Source organism: Hyperolius riggenbachi, chromosome 9, assembly GCF_040937935.1.
Source record: "Hyperolius riggenbachi isolate aHypRig1 chromosome 9, aHypRig1.pri, whole genome shotgun sequence".
In the NCBI taxonomy this organism is placed as follows: Eukaryota; Metazoa; Chordata; class Amphibia; order Anura; family Hyperoliidae; genus Hyperolius; species Hyperolius riggenbachi.
In genome coordinates, this window is record NC_090654.1 from 164,985,346 (window position 1) to 165,007,321 (window position 21,976).

The window sequence follows — 21,976 nt, forward strand, 5'->3', positions numbered from 1 at the left end:
CAGTTTTCAGACCTCTCTGCTCAGCGCGGCTGTTTGAACTGCAGCGAGGAGAGAAAAGACGCACTTCCTTTTAGCGTCCACCAATCAGCTCCGCCCGCTCCGCTCACTTCCTCCGCGTGGAACGCGGAAGTGGACCAGAGAAGAAAGAGAGTCGGAAGTGAAGTGTGTAGCCGTAACGGTTCCCCCGCTCGGCCGCTGTACCAGCCAGTGCCCCTTACGCATACGGTCCCGCTCCATGTAGAGCATCTACCCCGCCAGGAAGGGTCCCAAACCGGCGCTCTCAATGAGGCATAAGGCAGGGCTTCGGCCAGGAGAGGCAGAACCTGGCCGGATGGCTGCAAGAAGGCAGCCAGGTAAGGTGAAAAATAAAAAGATTCCCAGGAAAACGGGAACAGACCTGTAGCGTGGACAGGAAATGAAAAAAGCACTAAGAAGGGGGTGAGTCTTTAATTTATAGTTACACAGACCTGTATGTTGGGGGCGGGGTTTACCCAATCGTATGCTGCCATGAATACAGCAGGAAATATATATATATATATGTATATATATATATATATATATATATATATATATATATATATATACTGTATATGTACACGGTATCAAGGGAGCAGGCTGTAAGTGCCAGTCAGGACAAAATACAGGCACAGTAGAAAAGGAACTGGCAAGTAGCTGAGCCAGGACAGGCTAAAGCTCAACACACACCATACAATCTTGGTTGTTCAATCTTACCACTTCCATCTAGTATAAGAGATTATCCAATCAATCATTCAAGGTATTTTCAATCTGTTGGCCCTTATACTACACAGTTATGGTAAATCTGTACAACACAGATTGTATGATGTGTGTTGAGCTTAAAAGGTTCAGCAACAGGTAAGCAGGTACAGATACAGGAAACAGGATTGATTTAAAAGAACAGGTAGCAGGTATATCCAGATAACTCAGCCCTGGGAGCAACAAAGTTCTGCCAACTAGCTGGAGACAGGGCAGTCCTTAAAGAGAATCTGTATTGTTAAAATCGCACAAAAGTAAACATACCAGTGCGTTAGGGGACATCTCCTATTACCCTCTGACACAATTTCGCCGCTTCTCGCCGCATTAAAAGTGGTTAAAAACAGTTTTAAAAAGTTTGTTTATAAACAAACAAAATGGCCACCAAAACAGGAAGTAGGTTGATGTACAGTTTGTCCACACATAGAAAATACATCCATACACAAGCAGGCTGTATACAGCCTTCCTTTTGAATCTCAAGAGATCATTTGTGTGTTTCTTTCCCCCTGTTCTCATGCACTGAAGTTTCAGGCTGCTCGTTTCTTCCTGCAAACAGCTTTGCCCTTGTCTGTAATTCTTCAGTATGTGAAAGCCCAGCCAGCTCAGAGGACGATTTATCCAGCTTGTAAAAGATAAGAGAGAAAAGAGAAGCTGCCCTAATCTAAATAATACACAGGCAGTGTGCATAGAGGGGCCTGGAAGGGGGAGTTCATAGCAGAACCACAACACTGAAGAACTTGGCAGCCTTCCAGACACAGGCCGACAAGTCTGACAGGGGAAAGATACATTGATTTATTGCAGAGACAGTGATAGTATAAAGTGCTGCAGTAAGCCAGAACACATTAGAATAGCTTTTGGAACTTGTAGGATGATAAAGAACAGGATGCAATTTTTGTTACGGAGTCTCTTTAAAGCAGACCTGAACTCAGAATGCCCTCTCTGCTCTACAAGATATGCAACAGCATAGTAACCTTTAAACAAAAAAACATTTCTTTGTAACAGCTGATACATTTGTATCATTTATATATTTATATTTTATTTTATTTATATATATAGCTGATATATTTGTATATACTAAAATAAATCTGCACATTTATATTTCCTGATTCATGGAAGCAGACATATTGTTAACAGCCTGTGCTTTCAAATGAGCTTATCTGCCATCGCTGCCCTAGCAGTCATGTGACAAAGGGAAGTGATCAAATTACAACTTTCTCTGTGTTTTCTTTCTGTCCTGTGCAAGAGTTCAGGTCCACTTTAAATAGTCAATTTGATTTGCAAAGGGATGCAGCTGGTGGTGTGATTCTGCTTCTGATCCACCCGCAGGCCGAACAAAGAACTACAGGTCTTTCTTATAGAGTCTATAAGAAAGACCTGTAGTTCTTTGTTCGGCCTGCTATAATATAGACAATAAAAGGCCATGGTTGCCAAAATCAGTATACGTCCACCTGCTGGTGGATAGTGGAAATTCAGGGCAGTCCAACTCAATACTAACAGCAGGCAGGAAATAGAAGTACATGGTTCCCCACACTGTCAGTGCATCGTGGTTCTGTAATCTAATTGTGAGGAAGCCATTTTTAGATCCACAAGTATTAAAGAGACTCTGAAGCGAGATTAAAAATCGCTTTTTACCTGATATTCAACAGGGGCATCTTTGTCCCAGCTAAAACACCGCCATCCCGCGGCAAATCGAGGGGTCTTTACCCCCCAAATCCCCTCCGTGGTACCCGGGGAGCGCTTTCTGTTGAGGCAGAGTAAATGGCTGTAGCTCTGCCTCTTACCGCGTCTATCAGCGCTGATCACCGCCTCTCAGCGCGTCTATCAGTCTTTCTTCACTGAGAGGGGCGGGGAGAGGCGGAGATCCGCTGGCTGATAGACGCACATGGAGGCAGAGCTGCAGCTCATAGCTCTGCCTCCATGAGCAGCAAAATCTATGAACAAGAAAGTAGTGGATTTTGCAGGGGGGGATTTGGGGGGTAAAGACCCCTCGTTCTGCCGCAGGATAGCGTTTTAGCTGGGGCAAACATGCTCATGTTGAATATAAGGTAAAAAGCGATTTTTAATCTCGCTTCAGAGTCTCTTTAAGTGTGATGTTTTTAAATGGCTGGACTCTAACTGTAAATTTAGAATTGTTTTGGCCCCAGAGGGCCAGTGTACTTACAAAGCCAAAGTAAAAATCTTGGACCAAAGAGAAACACAAGCATAATTTGACCTCACCTCACAGGGACAGTGGTCCAGCAAGTATTTGCTGGGTAACTGTAATGCACTATTAAATAATAATAATCTAATAATAATTTTATAAATTTACAAGCAAATTCTGGTACAACTATTTACAATTTCTTTAAAAGGAACTTTGTCTCGTCTATTCAGCCTGTTTAGGACTCAAGGCTTTACGTTAATCCTTAAGATTTCAATGACAGTTATGTAAGTAATACCGAGGCATCAGGATAGGTAATAATCTCTCCTTATAAACTCTTCCTAAAGGTGGCCACTAACGGTCCAATTTCTAGCGTAAAATGGTTAGAGCGATCAGAAATTCTGATCGGATTGGTTGTAAATAATCTCTGTTGATGGGCACAATCGATTACGAACGATTATAAAAATAGTCGTCCGATTGGATTTTCGTCAAACCAAAATTTGGATTTTCGTGTTGGTTGTGATAGATAGGAAGCAAAGATTGGTTAGTTGATGGTGTAGTGAACGATTTTTCTTCCGATCAGAATTATCTGATCACTTGAACAATTATTCACTAGAAATTGGATCGCCACCTTTATACTGATATGGACAAAAAATAAAAATAAAACACCTTTTGTATGGAAGGTTAAAACTTTTTTTTATTACTTTTTATGTTTACATTGGGGATATTGACTCACTTCCTGTCCCATGTCTAGGCATTAGTCATGTAAGGGACACAGGAACCTCAGAGAATATTACTGTTTAGGAAGGTTAAAACTTCTTTTTTCACTATTTTTTGTGTTGCCATTGTGGATATTGACTCACTTCCTGTCCCACGTCTAGGCATTAGTCATGTAAGGGATACTGGAACCTGAGAATATGACTGTTTATCTAAAAGCTGTTTTTCATGACATAGTGTTTTGAGAATGGATGTAAGTATATGTTAGCATTGCTGTATTATTGCATCAGATGAGAATTTGACTTTACAGTCTATGTTGACATCTACTGTTTGATTGAAACTTATCTGTGTTTGTTTGTTAGGTTCCGTGTGGCATGCCACAAACTCATAAACCATCACATCTTTACCAACCTCATTCTGGTGTTTATCATGCTGAGCAGTGCCTCGTTAGCAGCTGAAGATCCCATTCGTAGTCACTCCTTCCGTAATATAGTGAGTATTTATACTTTACCTGTTTCATTCTTTCAATAAGGTTTCCAAACAATAACATGCCATTATTTAAAACTCGATTGAACCCAAAATATAAAGAATAAACAGCAAGGCTGGCAATACTCATTGCTCTCTCTTTTCTATAGTGTAGAGGGGAGTGTTAGATTATCCTCCTTTCAGGTGGTGCATGCATGAATATACACTCACCTAAAGGATTATTAGGAACACCATACTAATACGGTGTTTGACCCCCTTTCACCCTCAGAACTGCCTTAATTCTGCGTGGCATTGATTCAACAAGGTGCCGAAAGCATTCTTTAGAAATGTTGGCCCATATTTATAGGATAGCAGCTTGCAGTTGATGGAGATTTGTAGGATGCACATCCAGGGTACGAAGCTCCCGTTCCATCACATCCCAAAGATGCTCTATTGGGTTTGAGATCTGGTGACTGTGGGGGCTATTTTAGTATAGTGAACTCATTGTCATGTTCAAGAAACCAATTTGAAATGATTTGAGTTTTGTGACATGGTGCATTATCCTGCTGGAAGTAGCCATCAGAGGATGGGTACATGGTGGTCATAAAGGGATGAACATGGTCAGAAACAATGCTCAGGTAGCCCGTGGCATTTAAACAATGCCCAATTGGCACTAAGGGGCCTAAAGTGTGCCAAGAAAACATGCCCCACACCATTACACCACCACCACCACCAGCCTGCACAGTGGTAACAAGGCATGATGAATCCATGTTCTCATTCTGTTTACGACAAATTCTGACTCTATCGAGACTCATCACACTGGGCAACATTTTTCCAGTCTTCAACTGTCCAATTTTGGTGAGCTTGTGCAAATTGTAGCCTCTTTTTCTTATTTGTAGTGGAGATGAGTGGTACCCGGTGGGGTCTTCTGCTGTTGTAGCCCATCCACCTCAAGGTTGTGCGTGTTGTGGCTTCACAAATGCTCTGCTGCATACCTCGGTTGTAACGAGTGGTTATTTCAGTCAACATTGCTCTTCTATCAATTTGAATTAGTCGGCCCATTCTCCTCTGACCTCTAGCATCAACAAGGCATTTTTGCCCACAGGACTGCTGCATACTGGATGTTTTTCCCTTTTTACACCATTCTTTGTAAACCCTAGAAATGGTTGTGCGTGAAAATCCCAGTAACTGAGCAGATTGTGAAATGCTCAGACCGGCCCATCTGGCACCAACAACCATGCCCATGGGCGCCTGCACGTTAGGCATAATGGCCTAGGTAATTTTAGCCGGGTGGGAGCTGCACATGGTGTTCCCTATGCTGCAGCACAACACACAGCTGTCTGCAGGGAACAAAGATTGCTCTCACCTAATGCTCCTTTCATTATCAGCTGGAGCTTGTTTGTGGCTGCCGGGGCTGAGCGGGTGCTTGTCTTTCCCAACCGGTGTTATCTGACACTGTGACCTGGCAGGGGAGAGATTGTGATGTGTATCTGCAGTGGTCCCCCCCCCCCCACTTGAACACAAACACACAGGCACAAGGGAGCCAGGACAGGAGGATGGGAAGCTGCTTGAGCTGTGCTGGAGCAGAGAGGAACCGTGAAGTGTGGAAGCCTGCAGAGAAATGTGAACGCTGCTCAATAGTGTAAAGGTACCACAAAGTCTAATACTGTGCCTTATAACTGGATTTCAGAATCGAAGTTACATAATCCTGTGACTAGCGTAATATGTGATATGTGCTGCAATCCTCTGTAGTGCTGGCCACCATCTTATGTCAATGAAGTTTTTGTGATTTATAAAAATGTAGGATTACTTCGCTTATTGTGTAACCTTTGCCAGGAAAAATGTAAAAAAAACTCCCGCCCCCTCCCTTCCTACCCCTTGAAAAAAAACCTGATGTCTGTCTGCTATCCCATATAAAACCAAACTCCAGTAATTTGGAAGTGGGCTGGTTCAGATAGGCTTCTGCGGGACGGCTGGCGGCGGCTTGTTTAGCCACTGAGCAAAAAAGTGTTCAGTCTCGATTGAGCATGGCGTTGTGAGCCCCTAGCGGGAAACACTGGAACACTGGACTGGATCTACTGCAGCGTTTATACAGACAACACAAAAATGCCATGTGTACCACTTGTCTGTATTAGGTACACACCATTCAATTTCCCAGCAGATCGACAGGACGAAACAATTTCCAACATGTACAATCAGCTCCCGATTGATAATGGGATCGATTATCTGATCACTACTGCACAAAATCAATCACATTATCGATCCAGAGCTGATCAGGTATGTCAGAAATAATTGTCTCACCCCATTGAACTGCTGGGAAATGGAATGGTGTGTAATTAGTATCAGAGTTCTGAGAAATCCTGCGTGCAGGTTGTTTAACTGTTCCTATAGCTGCAGGAAAGAGAAAGTTTAATTTCTGTGCTTTGTTACAGAAAAAAAAAAACTTAAAAGTTTATGTGATGCTGCTACTTGTGGTGCTGTTTCATTTTTAACCTAAACTGTTAAAAGGGCCCTCTGACCCAGTAGTTGTACATCCCTGAGGGACTGGGGGGCTTAAGTGTTATAGGTCCGTGTAAGGACAGTCATGTCACTGACTGTCCTCAGAGAAGCTCATACTCTTATCCTACAATAGTCATAGTTTAATGTCTTACCATATTATTATTATGTATTTATAGAGCACTGACCTCTTCTGCAGCACTTTACAGAGTACATAGTCATGTCACTGACTGTCCTCAGAGGAGCTCACAATCTAATCCTACCATAGTCATAGTCTAATGTCCTACCATATTATTGTTATGTATTTATATAGCACTGACATCTGTAGCACTTTGCAGAGTACATAGTCATGTCAGTGACTGTCCTCAGTGGAGCTCACAATCTAATCCTACCATAGCCATGGTCTAATGTCCCAACTTTGCTAAGTTCATGCAAATTTGGCTCCACCTGTGACCACACCCACATCTGGGTCATGGCCACACCCATTTTTTCAGTGCACCACTCCCGCCCCTTTTTGCCCTCCCCCCCCCCCCCTCGGAAAATTTTCTGCGGACCCCCATGACCATGCCACGCTCAAAATTGCTTAAATCGCCTTTCTTTCCAATTCTGACATTCAGTTTGGAGTTCAGGAGATTATCTTGACCAGGACCACACCCCTAAATGCACTGAAGCAACTGCCATGTGATTGGTTGATTAGATAATTGCATTAATGAGAAATTGAACAGGTGTTCCTAATAATTCTTTAGGTGAGTGTAAATCATTAACAGTGGTCCATGGGACCTATGACAGCGTAGCACAGTTTGCTGAACTGCAATCCAAGCAGAGAGGCAGGACAGATGTCTAGCTGGGGGAGAAGGATGCCTACCACACTACTCTAAATAGTCTTGGTGGGATGATAAATGACAGGGCAATATAGAACTAGAGTTGGGCCGAACGGTTCGCCGGCGAACGGGGTTCGCGCGAACTTAGGTGGTTCGCGTGCGGGTACCGCACGCGAACCTTTTGCGGAAGAAGTTCGGTTCGCCCCATAATGCACCTGAGGGTCAACTTTGACCCTCTACATCACAGTCAGCAGGCCCAGTGTAGCCAATTAGGCTACACTAGCCCCTGGAGCCCCACCCCCCCTTATATAAGGCAGGCAGCGGCGGCCATTACGGCCACTCGTGTGCCTGCATTAGTCAGAGTAGGGCGAGCTGCTGCAGACTGTCTCTCAGGGAAAGATTAGTTAGGCTTAACTTCTTCCTGGCTGCATACCTGTTCTGTTCAGTGAGCCCTCAGCCCACTGCATACCTGTACTGTGATCCTGCCACTGCATAGCTGTTCAGTGATCCTGCCACAGCATACCTGTTCTGTTCAGTGAGCCCTCAGCCCACTGCATACCTGTACTGTGATCCTGCCACTGCATAGCTGTTCAGTGATCCTGCCACAGCATACCTGTTCTGTTCAGTGAGCCCCCAGCCCACTGCATACCTGTGATTACGATGATGACGATGATAGGGATCCTCTGTATGTTCCCAATAGAGGAGATGAAGAGGGGGACAGTTCAGAGGGGGAGTCAGAGAGTAGTAGGAGGATAGAAGTTGCTGAAAGAAGCTGGGGCAGCTCTTCGTCAGAAACAGCTGGTGGCAGAGTCCGGCACCATGTATCGCCAGATTCGCCACCTATGTACAGCCAGCCAACTTGCCCTTCAGCATCAGCTGCTGAGGTGCCCACATCCCAGGGTGGCTCAGCGGTGTGGAAATTTTTTAATGTGTGTGCCTCAGATCGGACCAAAGCCATCTGTTCGCTCTGCCAACAAAAATTGAGCCGTGGAAAGGCCAACACTCACGTAGGGACAAGTGCCTTACGAAGGCACCTGCAGAAAAGGCACAAACAGCAATGGGATGGCCACCTGAGCAAAAGCAGCAGCAGCACACAAAAGCAAAGTCACCCTCCTTCTCCTCTTCCTCCTTCAGGTGCATCATCTGCTTATGCCGCTCTCTCCCTTGCACCTTCACAGGCACCCTCCTCCACTCCGCCTCTGCCCTTGAGCGGTTCCTGCTCCTCTGCCCACAGCAGCAGTCAGGTGTCCGTGAAGGAAATGTTTGAGCGGAAGAAGCCACTTTTGGCCAGTCACCCCCTTGCCCGGCGTCTGACAGCTGGCGTGGCGGAACTGTTAGCTCGCCAGCTGTTACCATACCGGCTGGTGGACTCTGAGGCCTTCCGTAAATTTGTGGCCATCGGAACACCGCAGTGGAAGATGCCAGGCCGCACTTATTTTTCCAGAAAGGCCATACCCCAACTGCACCGTGAAGTTGAGAGGCAAGTGGTGTCATCTCTTGCGAAGAGCGTTGGGTCAAGGGTACACCTGACCACGGATGCCTGGTCTGCCAAGCACGGGCAGGGCCGCTACATTACCTACACAGCCCATTGGGTGAACCTGGTGGTGAACGATGGCAAGCAGAAAGCGGCGGACCAAATTGTGACACCTCCACGGCTTGCAGGCAGGCCTCCTGCCACCTCCTCTCCTCCTGCTACATGCTCTTCGCTGTCCTCCTCCTCCTCCTTGGCTGAGTGGCAGTTCTCCTCTCCAGCTACACAGCCCCAGCTCCGCAGGGCCTATGCTGCATGCCAGGTACGACGGTGTCACGCCATCTTAGACATGGCTTGTCTCAAAGCGGAGAGTCACACTGGAGCAGCTCTCCTGGCTGCTCTTAAGAAACAGGTGGATGAGTGGCTGACCCCGCACCACCTGGAGATAGGCAACGTGGTGTGCGACAACGGCAGCAATCTGCTTGCCGCTTTGCATATGGGGAAGCTGACACACATACCCTGCATGGCACATGTCATGAATCTGGTGGTTCAAAGATTTGTGGCAAAGTACCCTGGCTTAGCGGATGTCCTGAAGCAGGCCAGGAAGTTCTGTGGGCATTTGAGGCGCTCTTACACAGCCATGGCACGATTTGCAGAAATTCAGCGTAAAAACAACATGCCGGTGAGACGCCTCATTTGCGATAGCCCCACTCGCTGGAACTCGACCCTCCTCATGTTCTCCCGCCTGCTAGAACAGAAGAAAGCCGTCACCCAGTACCTCTACAACTGGAGTAGAACGAAACAGTCTGGGAAGATGGGGATGTTCTGGCCCGACAACTGGACAATGATGAAAAATGCATGCAGGCTCATGCGGCCGTTTGAGGAGGTGACCAACCTGGTGAGCCGCAGTGAGGGCACCATCAGCGACTTAATTCCCTACGCGTACTTCTTGGAGCGTGCTGTGCGTAGAGTGGCGGATGAAGCTGCGAATGAGCGTGACCAGGAACCGTTACGGCAGGAACAGGCATGGGACCAATTTTCATCAGACCCAGCTGTTTCCTCAACACCTGCGGCAGCACAGAGGGGGGAGGAGGAGGAAGAAGAGAGGTCATGTGCAGAAGATGAGTCAGACTCAGAGGATGATGAGCAAGGTGTTTCTTTGGGGGAGGAGGAGGAGGAGGAGGGGACAGCGGCAGGAGAACAACCGCAGCAGGCGTCGCAGGGGGCTTGTGCTGCGCAACCTTCCCGTGGTATTGTTCGCGGCTGGGGGGAGGAGGTTGACTTACCTGACGTCACTGAGGAAGAGCAAGAGGAGATGGAGGGTACTGGATCCGACTTTGTGCAGATGTCGTCTTTTATGCTGTCCTGCCTGTTGAGGGACCCCCGTATAAAAAACCTCAAGGGGAATGAGCTGTACTGGGTGGCCACACTACTAGACCCTCGGTACAGGCACAAAGTGGCGGACCTGTTACCAACTCACCGGAAGGTGGAAAGGATGCAGCACATGCAGAACCAGCTGTCAACTATGCTTTACAATGCCTTTAAGGGTGATGTGACGGCACAACGCCAGCAAGGTACCACTGCCACTAATCCTCCTCCCGTGTCCACGCAGTCAAAGACAGGACGCTCCAGCGATCTCATGGTGATGTCGGACATGCGGACGTTCTTTAGTCCAACGCCTCGCCGTAGCCCTTCCGGATCCACCCTCCACCAACGCCTGGAACGGCAGGTAGCCGACTACCTGGCCTTAAGTGTGGATGTAGACACTGCTGTGAACAGCGATGAGGAACCCTTGAACTACTGGGTGCGCAGGCTTGACCTGTGGCCAGAGCTGTCCCAATTTGCCATCCAACTTCTCTCCTGCCCTGCCGCAAGCGTCCTCTCAGAAAGGACCTTCAGCGCAGCTGGAGGCATTGTCACAGAGAAGAGAAGTCGCCTAAGTCACAAAAGTGTTAAGTACCTCACCTTTATAAAAATGAATGAGGCATGGATCCCGGAGGGCTGCTGCCCGCCCCAAGACTAAGTCAGTCCCCGCACATACAGCATCTCTGCCTGCACGCCGTGTGACTGGCTGCCTGGCCTGCCCCAAGAAGACTAAGTCGCTCCCAGTCCCTCCACACAGCATGTCTGCCTGCAGGCCGCTTCACTACCTTCTCCGCCACCACCAACAGGGTCCGGGACTCCAGGCGGATTGCTGAATTTTTTAGGCCGCTGCTAGCAGCGGCCGCTGTAATAATTTTTCGGGTGCGTGTACATGACTGCCTAATTTTTCTGGCTGCACTGCGGGCAGCTGCAACAACAAAAGAAAAGGCATGAACATGCGCCCATTCCCCTTCGTGATCATTACCTTGCCGTGGTGAAGGGGCTTGCGTATCACAATGGAGCAATGACCGGCGCCTAGATGAGTGTCTCGGGGGGCACACCCACGATAATAAGGTCGTTGCCTCATTGTGGTCAGACCAAATTTGATCAGCTGGACAGTCACTGTTCTGTCATTCAGCTACATCAGCCAGGTGACTGACCATATGGGCTGTAAAGCCACCAAAACCTGCACTCTCGCCATGGTGCGCACCAGTCCAGCACGGCCGTCACTACACAAACAGCTGTTTGCGGTGCGTTACACGATGAGTTTGGTGCGTCAGTGTGAAGCAGTACCTTAATTACACTACCTGATTGATGTATACACATGCAAGATGTTTGAAAGCACTTTAGGCCTGTCATTTAACATTCAATGTGATTTCTGCCCTTAAAACGCTGCTTTGCGTCAAATCCAGATTTTTCCCGGGGACTTTTGGCATGTATCCCACTCCGCCATCCCCCCCTCCAGGTGTTAGACCCCTTGAAACATCTTTTCCATCACTTTTGTGGCCAGCATAATTAATTTTTTTTTTCAAAGTTCGCATCCCCATTGAAGTCTATTGCGGTTCGCGAACTTTAACGCGAACCGAACCTTTCGCGAAAGTTCGCGAACCCGGTTCGCGAACCGAAAATCGGAGGTTCGGCCCAACTCTATATAGAACCAGTCAGAACTAGCAGTACTGTTTTTTTATTTATTGTTTCCCCATAGGTTAATGTACATAGGTTAATGCCATACAAGTCTCTGCTTCACCTCTACGTAGATGAATGGGGTCTATACACCACTTCCAGGTTGTGGAAAATGAAGCTAAAAAGTTGTATAACCACTATTGTGAGGATTTTGAAATTTTAAAATGGATGGAAAAATCTATTTTTTATTGATTGCATATTAACAAGAGTGGCAGAGGTTCAGTGGCCAAACAGCTATATGGCATACTGATCAGCGGAAACCAATATATCCTGAAATATAATTGAAGTGAAGTGGTGCAAGGCAGTACAACAATCAAAACCCCTGACTGATTTCCAAACAGGAAAATATTATTATTATTTTTTATTATTATTTAGTATTTATATAGCGCCGACATCTTACGCAGCGCTGTACAGTGTATATATATCTCTTGTCACTATCTGTCCCTCAAAGGAGCTCACAATCTAATCCCTACCATTGCCATATATCTATATTATGTAGTGTGTGTAAGTACTGTAGTCTAGGGCCAATTTTTTAGGGGGAGCCAATTAACTTATCCGTATGTTTTTGGAATGTGGGAGGAAACCGGAGTGCCCGGAGGAAACCCACGCAGACACGGAGAGAACATACAAACTCTTTGCAGATAGTGCCCTGGCTGGGATTCGAACCAGGGACCCAGCGCTGCAAGGCGAGAGAGCTAACCACTACGCCACCGTGCTGCCCCAGGCTTTAGCCTACAAAAAAAGTACCCATTTTCGCTAATGTTGGGCAGGGCTTAGATGGTAACAATCCTTACCCTGATACTGAAAAAAAATAAGCTTGTGCTTCCAATAAGCTCATTCTTAGTTATTATTCACGGAAAAAGCTTAAAACAATGAGAAACAGTTTTCTGTCTTTTCTTATACAATATTTTGTCTGCAGCATTTATTGTATGTAGTATAGATACAAATAGTTCTCATTCTCCTGAATTCTATAATGGCAGACATGTAGTTGTTCTGCTTAATATGGGTTAATTACATATTGTATGTGTACTTATTTCCATAAATGAATCCTGCTAAATGTGCGTAATTTATAACACAGTACAACCAATGCATTTACCTATACATTTTCACAAATATACCTTTTATGGGTGTTTTTTAATTTATAAAATACCCAGTCCGAAGCTCCGGTACAAAAAAAATTAAATACTTACCTTAAGAGAGGGAAGCTACTGGATCCTGATGAGGCTTCCCTCAGCATCCTTAGGACACCCCTCTCTGAGTGTGGACCCTTCAAAGATTACCGACAAGGGAAGGTTGGTAAACTGATTTTAGCTGTGCATGAGCGCCTCCCTGCTACTGCGCAGGCATTGCCACACTCATGACAGAAGAGTAATATGGCCCTGATGCTAAGGAAGTTCCTGGCGAGTGACAGGGGACCGGAGGACAATGATGGACGCCTCAAAAAAATCCAAAGACTTCCCTCTCCTTAGGTAAGTATTTACTTTTTTAAAATTTATGAGGCTTCGGGTACTGTTTAAGTATTCATATTTGTTGTTTATTATTTTTTCTTTACAATTTGATATTTTTTGTCACGTTCGATAAAACTTTATCTACACTTTATCTATGTTCACAGATCAAAGCAGGTGTGTAACGATTGTGGAACTTTCTCCGTGATCAGCGCACAACGCGTGCGCTGACACGGCGGAAATCCTCCACAAGCATGTAATTGCAGGCACCCAGCAAAAGGTGCTACGCACCTGTAGAGGGAAATTCCTGTTGGCAGATGGCGCTGGGGAGTGCAGAGGAACCAATCCTCTGTACCTCCACAAATGCCAGACAGGAATTGTACGAAGCGCAGAACGCAATCGCAAGAGAGGCGATTGCGAATGAGAACGAGCAAAGGGACAGGTTGTATGTGTGTGCGCCAATCCAGTCGCCACCCCGCGACCGCGCACACACAACAGCAGATATGAAATAGGAACGCGATCGCGAGAGGTGCGATCGCCAGACGTGACACAAGGCAGATCAGAATAGAATACGAGGGTAGCAAAGGCACAGCAAATAATACAATAAGGAGATACGGAAAACAACAAACGCTAGCTAACCGCGAACACCGCACTCATTCGCAACAGTGCACGCGGTTATGCGCAATCTCCACGTGATAAGCACAATAGAGACAAGCACGCCTAACTAACCATTAACAGACAAACATGAAACAGAGGACGCGAGCGCTTGCTTAACGGTTACCTCACCAAGCCTCCAGCAAGCGTAGCGGACAAGACAGACACACGAAAACAGGGACAAGCGAGAGATAGGATCCACAGCACTAGCGGAAAGTGGCTAGCGCGATCCAGGTACAGAGTACAGAGTAGCAGAACAGAAGGATCCCCAGCGCTAGCGAAAAGTAGCTAGCGTGATCCCAGGAGACAGAACAGAAGGATCCCCAGCGCTAGCGAAAAGTAGCTAGCGCGATCCCAGGAGACAGAACAGAAGGATCCCCAGCGCTAGCAAAAAGTAGCTAGTGCGATCCCAGGAGACAGAACAGAAGAGATAGCTGGTAGCAACCGCTGCACCAGCTATACTCCAAGAACAGAGATCAGAACCATTTCCTGTCAACCACCATAGGGACAGGACAATGGCAACAGGCAAGACAAGACAGAACAGGCAATACAGATAATACAATCCTAACTGCACTAGGGAAATCTGCCTAGCGCAGATTCAGGAATTACTCTAAGCTGATGTTCAAACAGAGAGCAAGGCTGACACCCCACTAGGAGTGTTACATAGGACGAAATCCTTATGAACAGCGAAGCATTGTGGGAAAGACATAGTACTTATAGTACACGCCTCCAATGAATGTGGCCAGGCAATTTGCATGACAACGTATGCAAATTCCTCTGCAAGCACAAGCTGCAAAACTGACAGAAGCTCTTCTTTCCAGAGTCCTGCAGCATGCAAATCAAAACAATGGTCAAAAAGCTGCCTGCCTGCACAGGCAGCTGAGCAAATCATCACAAGGTGTTTACAGTACACACATTTGTCACATGATCAGCAGTCAAGGCAAACAAACTATTCATACTGTCTATCTCCGTTCACAAAACATCACCACATGCAGTAAAGCAACTAAAAACTGGTTTCATCAAACACTTTGTGAAATGTCAATTCAAAGAGGCTGCGTGGAAAAAATTACCAACTAGTGAGGTTGTGACTTGTGAGGTAAAGACCTCATAAATGTAAATTCACAAATAATAATCCATGCGGTAAAACAATCTGAGATCTGTATCTGGCTTCCATTGTCCATGCACTGCAATAATCTATCAAATACTGAATGAAATAATGCAGGATTCCTTAAAATACCGACTGAAATACAGCATGTGAGGTAAAAAACGTTTTGAATTGTCTACGTTTTTTGATAATTTACCAAACTAGGTCCATATGTGAAAAAATCTTAGTGAATATTAAAAAAAAAAAAAAAAAGAATTTACTGTACATGTTATTATTATTATTTTATTATTATTATTATTTAGTATTTATATAGCGCCGACATATTACGCAGCGCTGTACAGTATATATATATATATATATCATGTCACTAACTGTCCCTCAAAGGAGCTCACAATCTAATCCCTACCATTGCCATATGTCTATATTATGTAGTGTAAGTACTGTAGTCTAGGGCCAATTTTTTTTTTAGAGGGAGCCAATTAACTTATCTGTATGTTTTTGGAATGTGGGAGGAAACCCACGCAGACACGGAGAGAACATACAAACTCTTTGCAGATAGTGCCCTGTCTGTGATTCGAACCAGGGACCCAGCGCTGCAAGGCGAGAAAGCTAACCACTGCGCCTACCTTACATGAAATGTCATATGCATTAAACATATGGGAGGCTAGGGCTTTAAACCTACAACAACACAGTAAAACTTTTTATTAAGTCTGTCTGACCTTTTGTACAAACGTCACTTGGTGCTTATTTACAATGCTAAATCTCAATGTCCCACACAGCTCAGAGTCCTGGTAATGCACTAGGAATAATTAGAACTTCATTTTGGAGTCATACAGAGCTCGCTCCTGCTGATAGACTAAGTACTCTGCGTACTGGTTTGATTTTTAATCGAATAGCTTGTCTGACTCTTGTTACAAAACCAGAAGTGACAACTGATGGAAACAAAGTCAGTGCAATAATAGCTTTGGGAAATGTGCTAGAGACATAATGTACACCTGTCACTATATTTAAGTGTCCAAATACGTATATATATTGATGGGATGTGCATCCATAGCTCTGTTCAAGTGTTGGCTGGCCCTCTGTTTTGTCTGAAATATTCCAGAGGTAGGTCGCCATTTAGCAGAACTAAAGGAAAAGCCACTGAGATTAACAGTTTCTGTTTCCCAGTGGGGTGGAGGCACCCATGTATGGAGAAAATATATTTCTTAATGAAGACAAATATTTAAAAGAGAGGTAATCACTTACATCTCCAGAAGATAGGACAACAGTTCAACTGGAAAATGAGTTACTCAAAACATGATTAGTCAATGCTTTTTGTGGGTACTTGCTTGCTTCCTCAGGTTAATATACAGTGCCTTACAGCAACGTGAGTATAGGTGTTCTATCTTCTGGAGAGGTAAGCAATTACTTCTCTTTTTAATATTGGATGTTATTAAGAAATACATTTTCTCTATTTACAGACGCCTCCATCCCACTATTTACCCAGTCAAACCTATTTTGGCGGTAGTAGCTTTGTAGTTTTTCTTTTTGTAAAACTATAAAGAACGAGCGATAAAGAGAGCGATCATCCAGCATCTGGCAGGACCTGGAAAACCGAGCATGGGTTGTCAATTCCCTGTATGCCTATATGGTAGTTGCAGGGATCTGCAACTCACCTTTGCGAGTATATGACGTGTGGGTAGCATGGTGGCGTAGTGGTTAGCGCTCTCGCCTTGCAGCGCTGGGTCCCCGGTTCGAATCCCAATCATGGTGCTATCTATACGGAGTTTGTATGTTCGCCCGTGTCTGCGTGGGTTTTCTCTGGGCAGTCCAGTTTCCTCCAACATCCCAAAAACATACAGATAAGTTAATTGGCTTACCCCTAAATTGGCCCTAGACTATGATACATGCAATACACAATACATACATAGCCATATGACTCTGTACATCGCTGCGTAATATGGCGGCGCTATATAAATACTTCAATAAATAAATAAATATAGCTACTTATACTTACATTTACTAAATCACCTAACTATACTGCACCGTTGGGCTCCTGGTCTCTCCCTGCTTTTTGCCTAGGTGTTCTTGAGAACAGTGATATGCTTTTTGCATTGTATGAACAGAGTTAGGCCCGGTTCACATTAGCGGTGGCTATCCGTAATCGCCGTGCCGGAGCCGCACCGCAGGCGGAACGGACGAAACGGACGCACGGCATAGCAATGTAAGTCTATGCCACCGTTCACATGCGTCCGTTTCGTCCGGACCGGAGCCGCACCGGATCCGGACTCCGGCGTCCATTCCAACATGCGCTATTTTTTGGTCTGGCTCCTCCGGCAGCCGTATCCGGGGCGGAGCCGGACTGCACCATCCGGCCAATACAAATCAATGAGAACCGGATAGCGCACAACACACTGGCTAAAAATCCGGATGTTCTACCCCACTTCCTATGAGGATTGTTGCGGCGATATTGGATCGGGGACACATGGGCAAGCATTTTGGAGTGGAGCAGCACGAGCTGGAGATGTTGGCAGCATGTTGGAGGTGGAGGTGAGTGCTAAACAGCGGAGGGCCTGATTCCACAGGTCCCCCTTCTGCTGACCTCCCAGACCCCAACATTTTTTTTGTTTTTTACGTAACTTTTGCCAAACGGATCCGGATCGCATCCTGATGAACACCTGATGCAACCTGACCGGATCGGATCCGGATCAGAACCGTACGGTTCCGATCCGGATCCGGTCCGGATCTGGTCAGGTCATCCGGTCCGTTTGGCAGACAACCGCAAGTGTGAACGGGGCCTAAGTGCAGCAATATGGGTGACTGTATATTTTAGTATAATGTAATAATGCACAACCACTTGCATTCTAATGTATAAATGTGGCAATGTGGTGAATGTCATACATGAATACATAAAAATTGTGCGACTTAATATGTTAGCCCTTTAAAATAGACTCATGCTTTGTTGAGCAATGCTGAAAACAACACATGTTAAAAAGACGCAATTAAAAGCATACTTAAATTTCTATAAACTAACCTCAGATAATGTCGTCAAGGCCAAAATAAACTTCTTACTTTTGTGGCTTCACCACAAGAAGAGCTTTCATGTATCTTCTTATATGGCTTAGGCTGGCATGCTACTAGTTGTGATCAGAGGTGTAACAATAGACCCTGCGAGGGATGCAGCGACAGGGGGGCCCAGAAGCCACAGGGGGGCCTTGCGGGGGGAGAATTTTCTTTTCCCTGTCCTGAGAGACTGACAACTAAGGGCATGGAGAGAAAAAAAACGTTCTAGTCTGTGCACAAGGAATAAGGATTCACACAAAGTTTTGTAGACAAAGATTTGTAGACAGTCCCTATTCAGTGTGCAGCAGGCTCTTGTGTACAGCCCCCAACCTCTCTACCACAGCCCAAGTGCTCTGTACTGTAGTGATGCTGGAGAAGTTTGCAGAGCCAGTTCTGCCGCCATCAAAGGTGGATAGAGTGAGTGTAATAAGCTGAGGCTGGGAGCAACCTCGTCTGTTGGTTTTCTGTATGCGTTTTCTAAACACAATGTGTGTCTGTAGGTGTGAAAACATGCACGTTTTATCACAGAAGTTATTGTAACTGATATAGAGAATGCATGCAGTGCTTTACTGCTGCCTGTGTTTATCTGCATGGAGAAAACACATTCAAGTGTGCATTAGCCATTTGAATAGCATTTGTTCTCACTTTACCTGTGCAGAAAGCGAGGAGGGGTAGGGGGGCCCCATCCAAACTTTTGCAAGGGGCCCAGTGATTTCTAGTTACACCCCAAGTTGTGATATTTGCTGCAAATGTTCCCCCTCTCTTCTCAAATGGTTTGCATGTAAAGGATAATATTGCTTTCCCTAAAGCACCAGTAAGGCAGACATTGTGCCATATTCTATTCATGATGTTAATGCAAGTTACTTATCACTTGGCCATCCCACCATGCTCTTGTACGTCAAGTGGGGTGGAGTGAGACATTTGTGTCATGGAGCTGTCCTTCAGCACCACAATACTCCTGCCTCTCTCCCCTGATAGATGTGTGCCCACCCATTGTTGTCACTTACTTCATACGCTAGAACAAGAATGCTGGCCGTCACTCACCTGACGTCCTCTGCTGGCAACGTTGCCTCTTGTCGTTCTATGCTGCCCACCGAGATCCGCTGTGATCGCCGCAACCGGTCTCCTCTTTTTAGTCTTCACTGGATCTCCGGCAAAAGCATCTTTGAAACTCCCTCTGGGGCTCCCCATTCCTGCACTAGGTGGCCCAATGAGAGTCACCCTCATAATTTTGAAATGAATATATGATTGGAATAATAGTTTATAAAATTAGCGCAACATGTTTTACCTAGGTAACACACATTGCTAGGGTAACACATGTTATGCTATTTGCACAACGTAACATGGGCTATGTATGTGTAAGATGAGCATGCAGATCGTTATCGTCACAGGACAGGAACAGGAGACTACTTGCAAAGAAACATCAAGATCTGTACAATGGATTTAAAAAGGCAAAAATGTTTTTATTTACAAAAGTGCTACATGTACAGTACATACACATATCAATAAGCATGCAATCTTACAATCAGAAACACATGGTGTACCACAAATTCCAGCCTCACCACCACCAAATATACAAGAGCACGGGTTACACAATATATATAATGACAATACACAGGTACACAGATCACATATTTTATATATATACTGTATATATATATATATATATATATATATATATATATATATATATATATATATATATACACACACTGGCAAACATACAGGAGCAATGAGCATGCAATATATGTACAGCAACGTAAGCAAAATTAGCACACTCTTTGCGCTTGTGCAATTCAGTACGATTTGAACAGTGCAAGAGGGTGATGATGAGATGATGAGAGACGTACGACCACGATGCGCCCGCACATGTGCAGAAGATCCCGACATGGCCGCAGGTCATGATCTACTGGAGGACAGACCTGGTACCTCACAAAGTTCTAGGGGCTGGATGAAGCCCAAGGTGAGTAAAACTTTTTTGTTTTTACTGCTCGGACCTGTCCTTTAAATGTCTTCTACGTTGGTCATTTGACCACTCTGAAAGTTCAGAGCTCCCTCTGCAGGTGAGCCACAGAGCTGCACATTTACAGAAGAAAAGCAGGACATTTATTTATTATTTATGTATTTGTTGTATTTATAAAGCGCCAACATATTACGCAGCGCTGGACATTAATTTAGGTTACAGACAATATTTAGGGGTGACAAACAGCAATATGACAATACAGGAATACAAGAAAACCAGATCACACAGCACAGTATGAGTACAAGGTAATGCTTAGTCAGTCACTGGATGGGAGCATGGAGTTAGGCAAGTTAGGTTCACTCAAATGCATAGCATGGGTGCACAGTAATAGATGTGCATGATCAGGTAGGACACAAAAGGAGTGAGGACCCTGCCCAAAGGCTTACAATCTAGAGGGAGAGGTAGGGACACGAGAGGTAGGGGACCAGAGTTCGGCTGTGGGTTTAGAGCAATTGTGAGGGGTGGTAGGCAAGAGTGAAAAGGTGAGTTTTGAGGGCCTTCTTGAAGGTGTTGAAGGAGGGGGCTGCCCTAATGGGTGGAGGTAGGGAGTTCCATAGTGTCGGAGCGGCTCTTGAGAAGTCTTGGAGGCGTGCATGGGACTGGGTGATGCGGGGGACGGTCAGGCGAAGTTCATTGGAGGAGCGGAGTGAGCGGCTTGGTGTGTATCTCTGAGTAAGATCAGAAATGTAGGTTGGACAGGTTTTGTGGATGGATTTGTACGTCAGACACAATATCTTGAATCTGACATGTGCTGATGTCAGCGGAAGTCCACATAGAAGTTCACAAATGCTGCACCAGCAGGAATTCTAAGGCAAAGGTCATGACAGTATGCCTTTTGTCAGATTCAGAAATATTCTAACCAGCCAATTTTTTAGTAGGTGCCATCTTTAAATTGTCTATTGCTTTCTTATATATATATATATATATATATATATATATATATATATATATATATATATATATATATATATACTGTATATGTACACGGTATCAAGGGAGCAGGCTGTAAATGCCAGTCAGGACAAAATACAGGCAAAGCAAGAAAGGACAATTTACAGATGGCACCTACTAGAAAATTATATATATATATATTTGTTAGTATCCGTAATAACAACAGCACCACCACCATATCTACTGGCTTCATGGTAATGGTGTAATTATTCTTCAGTTCTTGTATGCCTGCTCAGTCTAATTTAAATAACTTTATGTAAATGCATATACAGAAATGAGTAATAATAGGAACATGTCTGACTTTTTTATATAAGTTCTTTATTGTATGTGTTTATTTATTTGTACAACTTTAGATTGTTTTAAATTCCTTTTTTATTATTTGTATTTAGTAACAACAGTTTTTCTCTCACAGAAGTCACTGTGAAAGAGAGAAACATTTTGCAGATCATACAAGTTTATACTGTAACATATACAGCATATACAGTACAATATGTTATTATTTGTCTTAAATTGATCAAGCATAGCTCTTCTTGGACTTCATTGTATAATTTAAAAAAAAAATTGTATTGACTGCTTCTAGTTCGGATCTTCAGTCAGGCCCATAAATTTGTTTTCAGATACACCTGTAGAAGACAAAGTGAATGTTTTCTCCTTAATAATACTAGACCTTTTGAGAAAAAAAAGTGAGAAAAAAAAAGATAAAACCACTCTTTTCTTCAGTTTTGTTGACAGTTTTGAAACGAAAGTGTAAAAGTGTTGCAATAAATTAAGTAAGGATGGGAGAACTTCCTGGGTACCTAAGATGACACATAACTAAATAGCCATTCTTGGAT

At 44.8% G+C, this 21,976-nt stretch overlaps 1 protein-coding gene across 12 annotated transcripts in view; it reads left to right on the forward strand.

Moving 5' to 3' along the window:
* The window catches only part of CACNA1D (calcium voltage-gated channel subunit alpha1 D), a 665,324-nt gene that overhangs the window by 454,758 nt on the left and 188,590 nt on the right, over positions 1-21,976 (forward strand). For all 12 annotated transcript variants that reach the window (XM_068253651.1, XM_068253660.1, XM_068253661.1 and 9 more), the window contains one exon: positions 3,988-4,117. In XM_068253651.1, coding sequence (XP_068109752.1) covers positions 3,988-4,117 — 130 coding nt within the window. The remainder of the gene's footprint in view (positions 1-3,987; positions 4,118-21,976) is intronic.